At 44.7% G+C, this 14,759-nt stretch overlaps 1 protein-coding gene across 4 annotated transcripts in view; it reads left to right on the forward strand.

The window, feature by feature from the left end:
• Positions 1-14,759, forward strand: part of LOC119170729 (KICSTOR complex protein ITFG2) — a 123,827-nt gene that overhangs the window by 37,099 nt on the left and 71,969 nt on the right. For all 4 annotated transcript variants that reach the window (XM_075886808.1, XM_075886809.1, XM_075886807.1 and 1 more), the window contains exons 9-10: positions 1,177-1,355; positions 7,566-7,657. In XM_075886808.1, the coding sequence (XP_075742923.1) occupies positions 1,177-1,355; positions 7,566-7,657 (271 nt within the window). The remainder of the gene's footprint in view (positions 1-1,176; positions 1,356-7,565; positions 7,658-14,759) is intronic.

Raw genomic sequence — 14,759 nt, forward strand, 5'->3', positions numbered from 1 at the left:
AGGAGCGCATGAACTTGTGAATGCGTTCTACCTCAAAACGTTGAGTAATTATTGCGTGTCTGAACTTTTCTTTGGTTTGCTAGATTGCGAGGTATGTATGCTTAGCAATTTGTTTTGTGCGACCTGACATTCTTGCACACATAAGGTGTTGTTTTTTGTGTTTTCAGTCTTGTTTCAGTAAACATGAATTGTTAGAAAACGCTTGTCCGGTGTCATCCTCCTCTTGTGTCTTTGTCGTTCCGCGCTGTCTTTTTGAGCATGCATGGTTTCCTACTCTCCCAACTGTCTACCTTACTGTAATGCATAGTTGTACATGTTCTACAGCGTGTTTCATAATCCTATTGGAATTTTCACATGCAAAACAAGAGCATTTACTTAAGTTTAGGCCTCAAAGTTAGCTTCAACCCACTAATTCAGTGTTACCAAATCTTGCCACCAGGATGAAGGGAACTGAGGCACCTAATAGGAACTCTAAGATGAAGTGGTAAAACTGCCGTCAGACAGAAAGAAGTTTGTACTGAATAAGTCATAGGCATTTTCATGAATTATAGTACCTAGTCTTTTGGGTGACAGTCTGTGTTCCGGTTGAATGGGTCTAACAATAGTTCACTGTGCATAAACTTTGCTCGATAGGGCAATTTTATTGAAGTCTGCATGCAATACTTGAACATGATAGCAGCTGTTGTTCAGTTAAATCAACTTCAGTTCAGCAACTTGTCTGTTCGGTAAATCTTAAGCACAGCCCACTCATGCAATCCTGTTTAGTATCACATGGAATGGTTTCATTAAGTTTCCGAGACTGGTCCCTTGTCGTAGCATTGGGAAGATTTGAGCTCATTCCTCATGCTCAAACATTGATGAATACAGGAATATTGCATCTCACTAGTCGTTTTATGTGTATTTTTTTTTGGACAGTGACAGCTTTAACAGCTTTTTTTAGTGACTGTTCAAAGTCTGTTCTCAACCATTTTGCATCTATGTCTCGCGATTCACTTTTTATTGTTGCACAACACTGGCCAGGCACTCTGTGACGTTAAATATCGAGCTGCATAATATCATTGTTTTTTGTGAGGCTCTGTTGCGAGGGCGGCACAGTAAAATCTCACTAGGAAGATCCAGCTTGCTAAAGCTTGCATACATTTGCAGAGGTTCTTGGTATTTTCGCTCTTCCTGCAGTAATGGAGTGGCAGCCGAAGACAGTGCCCTGCTGATGTCAGTGAGTCCGCAGCACCACAAGCTGGGCTTGTCCCACATGCGCAATCCCAATGTGTCGTCGGTCATTGCGGGCAGCATCCTGGGCACCACCCGTGCCGGGGAGCCGGTCAGCTCCCTCATGGCTCTGGCCACGTTGGACGGTCAGTAAAGGTCGATTACGGTTCTTCTGTTTGGTGTTCGAATGGCACAAAAACCTAATTTAACTAAGTACTGTGAATAGTAAACAGGCCTACTGCAGTTTTGTTGGCATGGCATGAGTCGAGCATTGTTCAATGGGATATATATATAGTGCAAACCTGATCATAATACAGCCTTTTCGACACTGTCAAAAAACGTCGTATAATTTGGATGCTAGGAAATCTTGACAGAAATTGAACCCGTAAGGACACGCTTTTGTGCTACAAATCGGCAAGAAACTTCAGTGTAAACTACAAACTGGTACTCAGCAGGGCTCTAAAGCCAGTTTCGCCAAAGTATGCAGTGGTTGGAAACCTGTGCCAATTGTGCCAACTTGCATTAGCTGGAAATTGCTGCGCCATACTGCTCCAAAAGGTTTTTTTTCTAATTTGCGCCATCGCTGCACCACAAGGTGGTTGGGGAACCAAAAGTAATGTTGACAGTACGCATCATGAGTGGATATTACGTGATGGTCGTCATCTTGTACCCTGGCACTGCTGCATGTGTACGTATGGTTTGCATTTTCGTACACTTGCGCTGCTGCAAAAGCACAAAATCTGCCGATAAGTTATTCTGAATTCTGCATTATTGCTGTGGTGCCTTGTCTGGTAACCAATGGCGACGAACAATGGCGACAAACAGTATGGCTTATTGTCAACAAAAAGCCTACGTGTGTGGTGTAACGCCACTTAAAGCCTACTGCACACTTTTAATAACTGGCGACTACCTGAGAGCGCTCAGGCGCCAATCGCTATCGCCGCAATCGTTGTGCGAGAACGTTTTGAGCGTGCACAGCTCGCTATTGCGGAATTCAGCGTTGTGGATCGCAAGTATCGAGGCAGCAAGCATAGCACATCCTTTCATGCACCTCTGTCCGCTGGCAGGATCACTAAAGCATCGCTTGCAGAAAGTTCGCATCGTCACGTTAATGCAAAGGCTTCTCGCCGCATCTGTGCAGGGTCTGCAGCGAAGTGGGTGCAAGCGGCTCGACAGGGTGTGTACGCCAAGTGAACAAAGTGCTGCACGCAACTAGCCAGTGCATGATCGGCTCCCTGCGACTGTACCAAGTTAAAAAAAAACTGTCAGTTCTCAAAAACTAGCATATCTCGGTACACATTTATCACGGACCGCCCATTATGTACATTTTGTCGCTATGCCAGGCGCTGCGTTGGCAGCGTATCCTAGAATCCACAGTAGTTTTGAAATGCTTTTCGGTATCGCCACCGCATGTGGACGGTTGTGTGAGAGTGCCAATCTTTCCCAAACATTGGCAAAAAGAAAAAAAAAATGGTCAGACCTGCGCGGTAGGCGCAGCAAAGTCACAGCAAAAGCTAGAAGAGCGGCCTTATTGGGTAGCTACTGCAAGCACACTTGCTTGGTACCCACTATAGGGCATTAATAATAAAATTTTGGGTAGTAGGCCGACATTAGCTATGCTATTTCTCGTCATTCTTCTGAGAAGTGTGGTATCTGCTAAACATTTGCAAGGAATTTTGTGCCAATTGTCCATGCAGTGGCTGACAACGATGACGAATTATGCCTGAAGAGGGTATGCGCCACAGTTAATAGGGGAACAAGAACAAGCTTTTGCAATGGTTTGGAGCATTGGACGGCCCACTTGTTATGCTATTCGCATAGTGCGACGAGTGGTTGTTCTTTCGCTGTTGTAAAACACTTTATAAGTCGTATTATTGTGATTGCTCTCCTGGCATCAAGCCTGCCTAAGGCAAGTTTGACAACAAGTCACAAGCATCGGTGGTTGCTCAGTGGTAGAATACTGGGCTGGCACCCAGCAGACATGGGTTCGAGCCTTACTGTGCCATTGGTGCTAGGTCATGCCTGCCTAAGGCAAGTTTGACAAGTTACAAGCGCCGGCGTAACACAGTGGTAGAATATTGGGCTAGCACTCAACGGACCCGGGTTCAAGCGCCACTGTGTCATTGGTGCAAGGTTTTTTTTTTTAATTTTCGCGCGATGTGGTTACGGACACCGGCGGCGGCAGTGGCGAACAACTGCGCGTGACCCAAAAAGTGATCTCATAACAGCTTTCGCTGTAAAAAAGTAACTTCGATTGGGCACCTCAGGCAATAACTGCTGTGGGCACTGTATTTATTCCTTCTTTAGCGGTGATTGCGCACATAAAGAATTGAAATTTGGTACTTGGTCATAGGCGTGTGCACAGGGGGGGGGGGGGGCAAGGATGAGAGAGAGAGAGGGGGGGCTGCAAAGCCAGCTTCATGCTCACATGATAGTGAGGGGGACACGAAGTCAGCCCCATACATTGACATGGTGGTGGGGGGGGTTCTGCAACAAACATTTGCCCCCCCCCTCTCCCCCCTGATTGGGATGCCTGCGCACGCTTATGCGCTTTGTAGTTATTGCATACACCGTTTAGTCGCGAGTGCCCGTGGATTCACAGTCCGGGCACACGTGTCTGATGTGTAGCAACTCACTACGGAGCAGGTGCAGTTTACAGCGCGGGATCGCCTTATTTCATTCCATGACATTTGCACCCACAACCGATTAGAGCGCTTAACCTTCCCACTACTCACGCGCAAATCTTCACGCAGGTGCAAAATTTTGTGGCGACAGCTGCAGACTCTCACCTTTCCTTCCTCTTACCTTCTACACCTCATTCATCCGTCCTGTTACCCTTCCCATTCTTGTAAATTCTGCGCCTTTTCCACAGCCAAATTGAACCACATCATGTGACACTGCCCTAAGCACCCTCTTCCCCTTTTCCTGAAATGCCTAATTTCTAGTAAGGAGCAGTAGGAGGCTGCCTTGCGCAGGTCGAGGCCCGACATTCAAGAGGCCATCCTGGGGTGGGCTTAGAGGGTAGAGGAGGACTAGTTCAAGTAGTTGCTCCCCACCACACTCTTTGCTATTGCCCTGTTTGCTTTAACAAAGGATAAAGTTATTCATTCATTTGGCATGTATGTATGTATTAACAAAGTTTTACTGTAACGAGCTTTGAACGTGCCTGTGTGCGCACGCACTGCTATGCACTACATGCTGTAGCCAGCTTGTTGGTGCAATACCCATCACCATATTGTGTTGCTGCTTCTGTAAATATTGATACTTCTGTTTATTTTTTTGTGCTTAATTTGTGGGCTTGCTGCTTCTGTATAAATGCTTATGTTAACTGAGGGAACAAAAAACTAAGTCAAGGCAAAATTTTTTCCGTCTATGCGTGTCGTGGAAAGCCCACGCGGGCTCCAAAAGCAGATTTTGCCTGCTCCAATGGACGCTCCCAAATGCTGGAAGGCATTCCTACCACTGAGTATGTAACTGCAAAAAAAAATACAGCCATGAAAGTGATGACCATGAGTTAATGAGTGATGACCATGAGTCAAACAAATCTTGTTTTAATATTGCAGTCGACTGTACAATTATCCCCAGCCAGTGCGAACCAGGGCACTCTGCATGCTCAGCCGCATGGGCATGTTCTTGGGGAAAATGGGAAAAGTCGGTTAGTTTTTTCAATTTTCTTGAATGTGAGAAGCAAACACTTTTACTTGAGTTGGGCACTGTTCATAAGGAGGAGCTGTGTGGTGAAGTGTGAATAGTGAACATATTATAACATTTGTCCCCTAAGAAGCATGGTGAGCATGAGTCATCGTAGACAGCTCTACTTTGCTATAGATGCAAGTGTTCTCACAGAATACCACATTGCATATTAGGTGGACCAAAAGGGATCATTCATTTTAAACCCAAACATTTTTTATTCAAACCACTCGATTCATAGTTCAAGGGAACATATTGTTGTGACAGTACTGTAATGTGCAGTAATGTCACCATAGTGTCTCACGTAATCCTTCTTTAATTTTGGTTGTCTCAACACTTGCTCGTCTTAAGGGGAGACACCCCACTTGAAATAATTTTTTTATTATTGCGATAGCAACTATATGGACACTCTCGGCTGGAATTTGCGCCGAGGTTGACATAGGCGTCGGTGTCACTCATCGTATATGTATACGTATCTATATATATGAAAACGCAGCAAAGAAAATAATCAAGAAAAAGGCTCCGGCTCGCAGAATCGAACGTGGGACCTCCGCGTGGTGAATGCGGGGCATTAAAAACTGAGCCTCCGAGAGGCACCTTCTTGAACGTTCAAACCGCAAACTATTTATATCTACCACTTACTGCTGTTGGCGAGAATCTCGGGAGAAGGGGGGAACTATTGTGTTTTTAGCATTATCAACAAGATGGCGCAATGAGCGCGTGGTGGCTCTCATCTCTCACACGTACTTTGGCCCGTGGAGAGGAGGCGAGTAGACGATCTCTCTCGCGCCCCTTATCTCCCGGTAGAGGGAACCTTGCTTGCACTGTAATGATTACGGGGCGCACAATGGTCACTGCAATCGTTGCACAGCCTCCGTTTGCGAAAAGGGCGTGCTTTTCAATCACACAGAAGTAACAAATTATATGCTTATTCGCATTCATCTGTACCTGTGTGTACGTTCATGCGTCATTTGTGCGTGAGAAACGTGGGGCACGTTTAAATCTGCTCGCCATTCTGTGCGTGGCCATCCAATTTGTTGCTATCGCATTCATTGCTTCACCAATGCGGCAAAGCTGTGGCTTTTTTTATGTGTGAATTTTGATAAAGCTTCCATCCATTATGTATTTTGACATGCTGATTTCTAATATGCAATTAATTTTTTGTGCAACAAGTACTTTTCAAGATATTGAGAAATTCATGTATTTTGCATTGACTAATATGGAGGTGCCAACGCATCTTTGATTTACTGTTACGCTGCTAATACTCGACATTTTCAAACAAAAACTTGCACAGAGGTGTGCACGATGGTAGAAAAAAAAAAAGTCGCAGCTTTTCTGCAAAGGCGCAGAAATGGGCGCGATAGAAACAAATTGGAAGGTCACATGCAGAGTGGCAAGCAGATCAAAACGATACTTTAATTGAAACACTGTTCATTTCTCATTAAATGGAACTCCTTGTTACTGGAACATATTTCCCTGGTCCTCTCAGGTTGTTATGGCTGTAAATGAAGTTTAGTGTACTACAGTCGTACTGTGCTTCAACGAGCGCCGCTTCAACGAAATTTTTGTTACAACGAAAAATTGGCGATTCCCCGTGAGCAGTCCATAGGAGTCAATGCATAAATATTGTCGCCACAGCGAACACTTTTTCTTCGATCGTCCTGCTTCAACGAAATTTTACGATGCAATTCCAGGCTCAGATATATATTTCTATGCAGTAAACCCAATAATTAACACTTCAATGCATTTTCAGAGCCTGAAAATGCGTCAACGAAGTCTAAAACACGCGTTGGCACCACCAGAACCTGCCGCTGTTCAGCACGGGTGCCGGCATTGCTGTATAGCAATGGCAATGAGACTGTCCTGCTTTTCCCACTGGCTTGCTTTTGACCCGCAGACAATCCGAACCTGTAGCTCAGTCGCTCAGTTCATGGTATCAGTCACGAAGCTGCTGAACGCAACCACGGAACGATGCCTTTTCCGATTCTGATGCTTATCATTATGTTCGCGCTTGGCCAGTGTGGTAACTAATCAGAGCGGCTGTTCATCCGCATTATCAACAAAATCAGCTAGCCGCGAGTGATGGATGATTAGAATGGCATAGAATAATGCAAAAGTCGTCACTCTACGATACCCTGCTTTCATATTGGCGTTGTTGGATAATTTTGACGGCGGACAGCTGCTGGTGTTAACGTGTTAATTTGGTTCGTTCACGAAAGCCGTTTAAGGCGTTGTTTCAGCGTGCTTTTCACCATGGCCTCGCTATGCATAGGTGAGAATCACGTCGTGATGCTGCAGGGAAAGAATAGGAAGCAGCGGACATTTTTTGAATTTTGAGAATAAACGTTCTTTTGTTCTGCTGGCTCAAATGAGCTATATTTTTTCGATTTCACTACAACAAAGTTTTTGCTTTAATGAAATTTTTCCGTGCCCCATCAGTTTCGTTGTAGCGGGGTTAGACTGTACTCATATCTTTGAAGCCGGCATTATAGCTGTGTACTTGAATTCAGGTTTATGTTGAAGCATCCCGGGTTGTTTCAATTTCCAGATGCCTCCACTGTGGCATTTTTCCTATTGATATCATGGTTTTGGGACGTAAACCAATTGTTATTGTTACCGGTGAGCCCTGTGGCTTCCAAATTACCCTCAAGTACCTACCGTTACAGGCACGCTAATGCTGGTTGACGACGGAGACAACATCCTGTGGTCCCTGCAGGTGGACCACCAGCTATTCGCCCTCACCAAGATGGATGTGGTGGTGAGTACTTCATTACTTTCATTCTCATTATGACTGTATTTCATTGTCCTCTTATTTGCTGCTACACTCCTAGGACTTTCACTTGATTTGTCAATAGCATGCTTCTAAATATTTCTATGCATTGCAAGTTTAGCATCTGTTCCTTTTTCATGCTTAGTACTATTTGTGTATGCACTTTGGGGAATGAGTCAATGTCAGGCTGGAATTTCACTCATGAATGTTTGACATACAATAATTTTTATTAAAATTATGCTAGAAAGGATTTTGCTTTAAGGGGGGTCGTGCCAATGGAAACCAGCTTTTTTTATTTCTGGTTGGATCTTGTGGAAAATTGGTTGGATTCTTGATGAAAATTGGTTGGATTCTTGATAAAAGCCAGTAAATTTTACGGCTCCGCTGAACTTGCAGACACCACAATGTGCTGTGAACGGTTTTTCGTCATGTTGACAAGTGTGGAGATCGGCCAATCAGTTATTTCAACTTTTGCGCGGTTGCTGCGATGACATTACGTAAAATCATCGAGAAAAAGTGAAGGCAGGGCAGCAATCACCAACAAATGTGCTGGTATGACTTATCGCTGACGAAAAGTTTTATCACAGTAAGCATCCTCAGTTATCTGCTTGGAGGAGGAAGAGAAAAACTATCCCAAGAGGGAAAGGTGCGGTGGTGGAGTGTCAGAGGAGCCTACCCAGCGTAGGTCTCCGCTACCCTCTTGGCCCAATCCAAGATCTGGTCCCGGACCTTGGGCGCCGAGCTGCACATAGCAGCCTCCCACTGCTCCTTACTATTAATGTGTAGAAAATTAGGTGGTCAGTTTCGAGTACCCCCCCACATGATATGGTCTAGGTTAGCTCTTTGTTGACAGAAAATGCACAAAGGGGAGGGGTATATCGCAGGGTCTATAAGATGGCGAAAAGATGGGGTAGGAAACGTACGGGTCTGTAACTGGCGCCATAGTATTTCATGGTAGCGCGAAGCTCCATGATGTAAGGTGGGGTATATAGTGCGCTGTAGGCAGTAGTGATTTGTTATATCGTGGAAGGTCAAAAGACGATCTCTCGCGCTGAAAAAGGCCGCGTGGTCTAAGGCGCCATCAGAGGCCTGCGCTCGGCCGGTCATTCCTCGAGCACAGGTATGAGCCGCCTCATTGCCACTCAACCCCGCATGCGCGGGCGTTCATATGAGAGCAACGTCTTGCGTGGGAGGATGTTTCTTAAGAATTGAAAGGGCAGTTGATGAGATGCGACCTGCGCTGAAGTTGCTTATGGCAGTTTTGGAGTCGCTTGAAATCATAGTGATATTGGTGATGAATAGACCTAAAGCGATGGCAGCCTCCTCTGCCTCCTCCGAAGAGTTGACAGTGACGGATGCTGTTGTGAGCGCCTTGCTGTTATAGTCGACAGCAGAGAGGGCATAGGATGAAGAGGATGGGTATTCTGCCGCATCGACATAGAGCACGTCATTGGCTCCATGCAATTTTTTCTGAAGAGCTTTTGCTCTTTGGATTCTACGCTTATAGTGTGATATGTTGGATGCATATTTTTAGGAAGGGGCGATATGAGTAATTGTTTGCGTATGTTTTGGGGAATGTTGTATTTAGCGTTGGTGAGTGAGGTGAAGTTAATTTGGGTAGACGATTAAATGTGGCGACCTGCGCTAGTGGTCGCGAGCCTTGCATATTGAGCTGTTAAATGGGCTTCAGGGATTTCACATAGGGTATTTATGACTCCTGTCTGGTGGAGTAGTGCGTTAGAGGTATTGATTTCAATGCCTAGCGCGTATTTGTAAACTCTGCGGAGGGGGGTGTTGACCGATTCCTCCTCTGCTAATTTAAGGTGAAGGTAAGGGAGGGTATATGTGATTTAACTAATCACAAAAGCTTGTATTATACGAAGTAGCTCTGACTCTCGGAGCCCTTCATTTTCCCCTGAGATTCTTCCTATCATTCTTAGGGTGTTTTCAACGGTATTGCGTAAAGCTTCGAGTGTGTGCGTATTAAGTCGGTTGTTTTGGATAAATAAACCTAGCACACGAATGCGTGATACTCTAGAAATGAGGCACTCATTTATGTGAACTTCGATCATTGGAACGTGTTTGTTCCGACAATGAGCTGGTAGAAGGAGTAATTCTGATTTACTCGGGGTACAATAGGGATTCATCTGAGATGTTAGTGCTGTTATTATATCTACAGCTGTTTGTAGGGTGTCTTGAATGTGTCTATCTGATCCTGCTTTCACCCATAAGGTGATATCATTGGCATAGATGGAGAAGTTCAAGTCAGGGATACGTTGAAGAGCGTTGGGTATTGGTAGCATAGCCAGGTTAAAAAGGATTAGAGAGAGCACTGACCCTTGAGGTGTTCCGAAGCTGCCTAGTGTATAGGGCGAGGAATGTTGTGGTCCTAATGTAAATGTTGCTGTGCGGTCTGTGAGGAAGCTTTTGATGTAAGAGTACATTTTAGCACCACAAGAAATGCAGTTGAGGCCAGCATATATAGCTGAGTGGGCTACATTATTGAATGCTCCATGTATGTCCAGAACAAGGATTGCCTGAGTATCCTCGCTCTGGTTAGGAGTTATGATGTCGTGTTGAAGGCGAAGCATCGCATCTTGCGCTGAAAGTGAGGCCCTAAAACGAATCATTTATGGAGGCAGTAGTCCATTATCCTCCACGTGTCTCTGGAGGCGTGCAAGCACAACATGTTCCATAGTCTTTCCGAGACACGATGTTAAGGAAATGGGCCTCAGATTTTCTACCAAGGGAGCTTTGTTCGGTTTCGGTGTAAATATGACTCTGGCATCTTTCCACGAAGGTGGAAGGGTGTCCGTGTCAAAACAGTCATTAAAGTACTCAGTCAGTCAGTACCTTTGGCTCTACCGTAAAGTAGAGCCAAAAAAGACTACGGAGTGCACGCGAGAACGACAGAACATGAAGCGTGTGAGCTCTGGAGTACGGGGACGGGTGAAGCCAGCGTGGCTGACGTGCTGAGCTGTGCAGGACGTGTGGCCTGAGGGGAGCGAAATGGACCGAGCTGGTGTTACCAGACTAGCTGGGACGAGCTTGGCAGTTCCCTGTGGTGAGCAAGGGTTCTGGTCGTGCTGTTCCAGTGTGCGAGCCAGAGCGAGCAGCTGATCCCGGACCGAGTGGGTTTATGAGCGCAACCAGCTACCAAAGCTGTGCTGACTTGGCTCGGGCATGGCCTCACCAGTTCGGCCAATGGCGAAGCATGTTTGAGCAACATGGCGGAAATCAGTCGAACAAGCGAACCAGGAAGCAAGAAAAATCTTATTAAGAAAACGGGTTGTGAAGTTCTAGCAACAGTATTCTATCATCAAAAGGCACAGTGGTCATAATATTTCGAGTCATTTACAACAAACAGTTTCTTGAATGCACTGCTTTCAGATTCAAGCTGCCTTGCTTCCCTAACACAAAAAAAAGAATATCAGCTTCAGCATGTTGTCGAACCTCTTGCATGTGTGGTCTTTAATTTGTGCCTTGGTTCCCCTTTGCCCTTTCCCTCCGTTTCCCTTCATTCCCCTTCTTGAAGTCCTTTTCTGACTACAAAGAACATATTGCATGAATATTAAACAAAGTTTTTTGTAAGGAGTGGTGTAATAGGCATGACTGTATGTAAAATATTATCTCATTAGGCTATATACTGTTACGATTTCCAAGCTTTTTTGTATTGATGCTACCACTAACATAATAATCACTCTTGATTCCATTTGATGATTGAATCATATTTCATCATCATCATCATCAGCCTGACTACGTCCCCTGCAGGACAAAGGCCTCTCCCATGTTCCGCCAGTTAACCCGGTCCTGTGCTTGCTGCTACCAATTTATACCCGCAAGCTTCTTAATCTCATCTGCCCACCTAACCTTCTGTCTCCCCCTAACCCGCTTGCCTTCTCTGGGAATCCAGTTAGTTACCCTTAATGACCAGCGGTTATCCTGTCTACGCGCTACATGTCCGGCCCATGTCCATTTATTCTTCTTGATTTCAGCTATGATATCCTTAACCCCTTAACCCCCGTTTGTTCCCTAATCCACTCTGCTCTCTTCTTGTCTCTTAAGGTTACACCTACCATTTTTCTTTCCATTGCTCGCAGCATCGTCCTCAATTTAATCTGAACCCTCTTTGTAAGTCTCCAGGTTTCTGCTTCGTAGCTAAGTACCGGCAAGATACAGCTGTTATATACCTTCCTCTTGAGGGATAGTGGCAATCTACTTGTCATAATTTGAGAGTGCTTGCCAAATGTGCTCCACCCCATTCTTATTCTTCAAGTTACTTTAATCTCGTGGTTCGGCTCCGTGGTTATTACCTGCCCTAAGTAGACATAGTCTTTTACAACTTGAAGTGAACTATTAACTATCTCGAAGCGCTGCTCTTTTCCGAGGTTGTTGTACATTACTTTCATTTTCTGCAGATTAATTTTAAACCCACCTTTCTGCTCTCCTTGTCTAACTCCGTAATCATGAGTTGCAATTCGTCCCCAGAGTTACTCAGCAATGCAATGTCATCGGCGAAGTGCAGGTTACTAAGGTACTCTCCATTAACTCTTATCCCTAAATGTTCCCATTCTAGGCTTCTGAAAACCTTCTGTAAGCACGCGGTAAATAGCATTGGGGAGATTGTGTCCCCCTGCCTTACACCCTTCTTGATTGGTATTCTGTTGCTTTCTTCATGAAGCACTATGGTAGCAGTTGATCCCCTGTAGATTTCATCCAGGATGTTTATATATACTTAGTCGACGCCCTGATTTTGCAGTGTCTGCATGACATACGTCAAGTAACTCACGGCCCTCAGTCCCCAGCAGCTGCGAAGCAACTGACCACGGCGGCGGTCAGATCTGCAACGCAGCAGAGGGTACTAAGAATCTCTGGATTCGGACAGGCCGCTATCGGAACCTGAACTTGGCAACGTTTAACGCTAGAACCTTATCTAGTGAGGGAAGTCTAGCTGTACTATTCGAGGAGCTAGAGGGTGTTAAATGGGATATAATAGGGCTCAGTGAGGTTAGGAGGACAGATGAGGCCTATACGGTGCTACAGAATGGGCACGTCCTTTGCTATAGGGGCTTGACTGACAGAAGAGAACTGGGAGTGGGGTTCCTAATTCACAGAAGCATAGCTGGCAACATAGAGTAATACTATAGCATTAATGAAAGGGTAGTAGGTATCGTAATTAAACTGAATAAAAGATACAAGATGATGGTGGTACAGGCTTACGCGCCTACATCCAGCCATGATGACGCTTCAGTTGAAAGCTTCTATGAAGACGTGGAATCGGCAATGAGTAAGGTAAAACCACAGTATACTATACTGATGGGAGACTTTAATGCTGAGGTAGGGAATAAGCAGGCTGGAGACCAGGCAGTAGGAAATTATGCCATCGGGACTAGAAACGCCAGAGGAGAGCTACTAGTAGAATTCGCAGAATGCAATAATTTACGGACTTCGAATACCTTCTACCAAAAACGAGAAAACTGCAAGTGGACATGGAGGAGCCCTAATGGCGAAAATAAGAACGAAATAGACTTTATAATGAGTGCACACCCAGGCATCGTGCAGGATGTGGAAGTGGTTGGCAAGGTACGATGCAGTGACCATAGAATGGTACGGTCTCTAATTCGCCTAGACTTGAGGAAGGAACGACAGAAACTGATACGCAAGAAGCCAATCAATGAGTTAGCACTGAGAGGGAAAGGAGAGGAATTCAGAGTCTCGCTTCAGAACAGGTACTCGGCTCTTAGTGAGGAAACCAACCTTAGCATAAATACAATAATGATAATTTGACGAGTATCATTACGGAGTGTGCAGTTGAAGTTGGAGGCAGGGTAGGTAGACGGGACACTGGCAAGCTTTCCCAGGAAACGAAGAATCTCATTAACTCTTTCCTTACAACGAGAAAATTGGCCTATTTTCGTATGTTGCAGCTAGGAATTTTCTGTGCCGTTGCTACTAGGTTTACAGTGCCATGCAATACATCAAAATAAAGAAGAATGAACGTACTTTTGAATGCTTTTTCTTTTGAAACAACAAAGGAAATTTATTTGGAGCAAAAAATTCGTATACAATAAAATTATAAAATTTTCAAGAATTTTTTTACAAGACAAAGCGATATCTCCGACGCAAAATTTTTCTGAGGAATTCTGAAATATACAAAATGTTTAGTAATCACAGGGCAACATTATTTAGAAGAATTGTTAAAATTGACGAAGCTGTTTTTGAGTTACAAAAAAATTGCCTGATGCATAGCGAAATAGTGAAGTTCTGAGTTGGTCCTACGGGAGATTTTTTTTTTCAAGAAAAAAAAATTTTCAGCAAAATATTACATACCAAAATGCAAGTACTAACTGTAGGGTTTGAAAGGTACATTTGACGAAAGAACTGGCAGATCTAAATAGGTAACAAAAATTGACAAACACAAATAATTAGGTTTGTTCACAACAAACGTCGTAATGATATACTTATATCTTCTGAGTAAAAAAAATTATGGAAAGTTATGAGAGATGCAAAATATTTAAAACAGCGTATTGGAGTAGGATTGAAAAAATGAAAGTTATAGCTCAAGAACTTCTCGAGCTATAAATTGTGCACTACTGCGGAGCGTCATGCCGAGGTCGATGCCCGGATCCCTCTGGGGTCGGAAGTCCACGTGTCTTTGTGCTGGAGGCAGCACATCGCGCCCAAATGAAGTAGACACGCTAGAAATAATAATATGTGGGACACATACAGGGCAAGTCGGCCAGCTCCAGAACACTATAAACAAAACAGAAGGTGAAAACCAAACTTACTCGCGACTAACAGCTGACGTTCCCGGCTGATCTGATAAAATTTCTTCATTGGAGCTGAAATCCGATGTCACCACATCGTTGTCCGATTTCTCACTGCTCGAGAAATCCAAAAGATCGCTCGTCGAGGGGTCGGCATCGAGCGAAATCTCTTTCTTCCGAGCGCGCGTGGTTTCGGATGTTGACGCCATCACGCGGATCACGTGCGTTTTAACCTTTGCATGGGCGCGCCCTTTAAAAATCACCGCCACGCGGTAAAAATGCAAACCGTACAGAAACAGAAATTCTAGTGTGTGTACAATCGC

Source organism: Rhipicephalus microplus, chromosome 2, assembly GCF_043290135.1.
Source record: "Rhipicephalus microplus isolate Deutch F79 chromosome 2, USDA_Rmic, whole genome shotgun sequence".
Taxonomy (NCBI): Eukaryota; Metazoa; Arthropoda; class Arachnida; order Ixodida; family Ixodidae; genus Rhipicephalus; species Rhipicephalus microplus.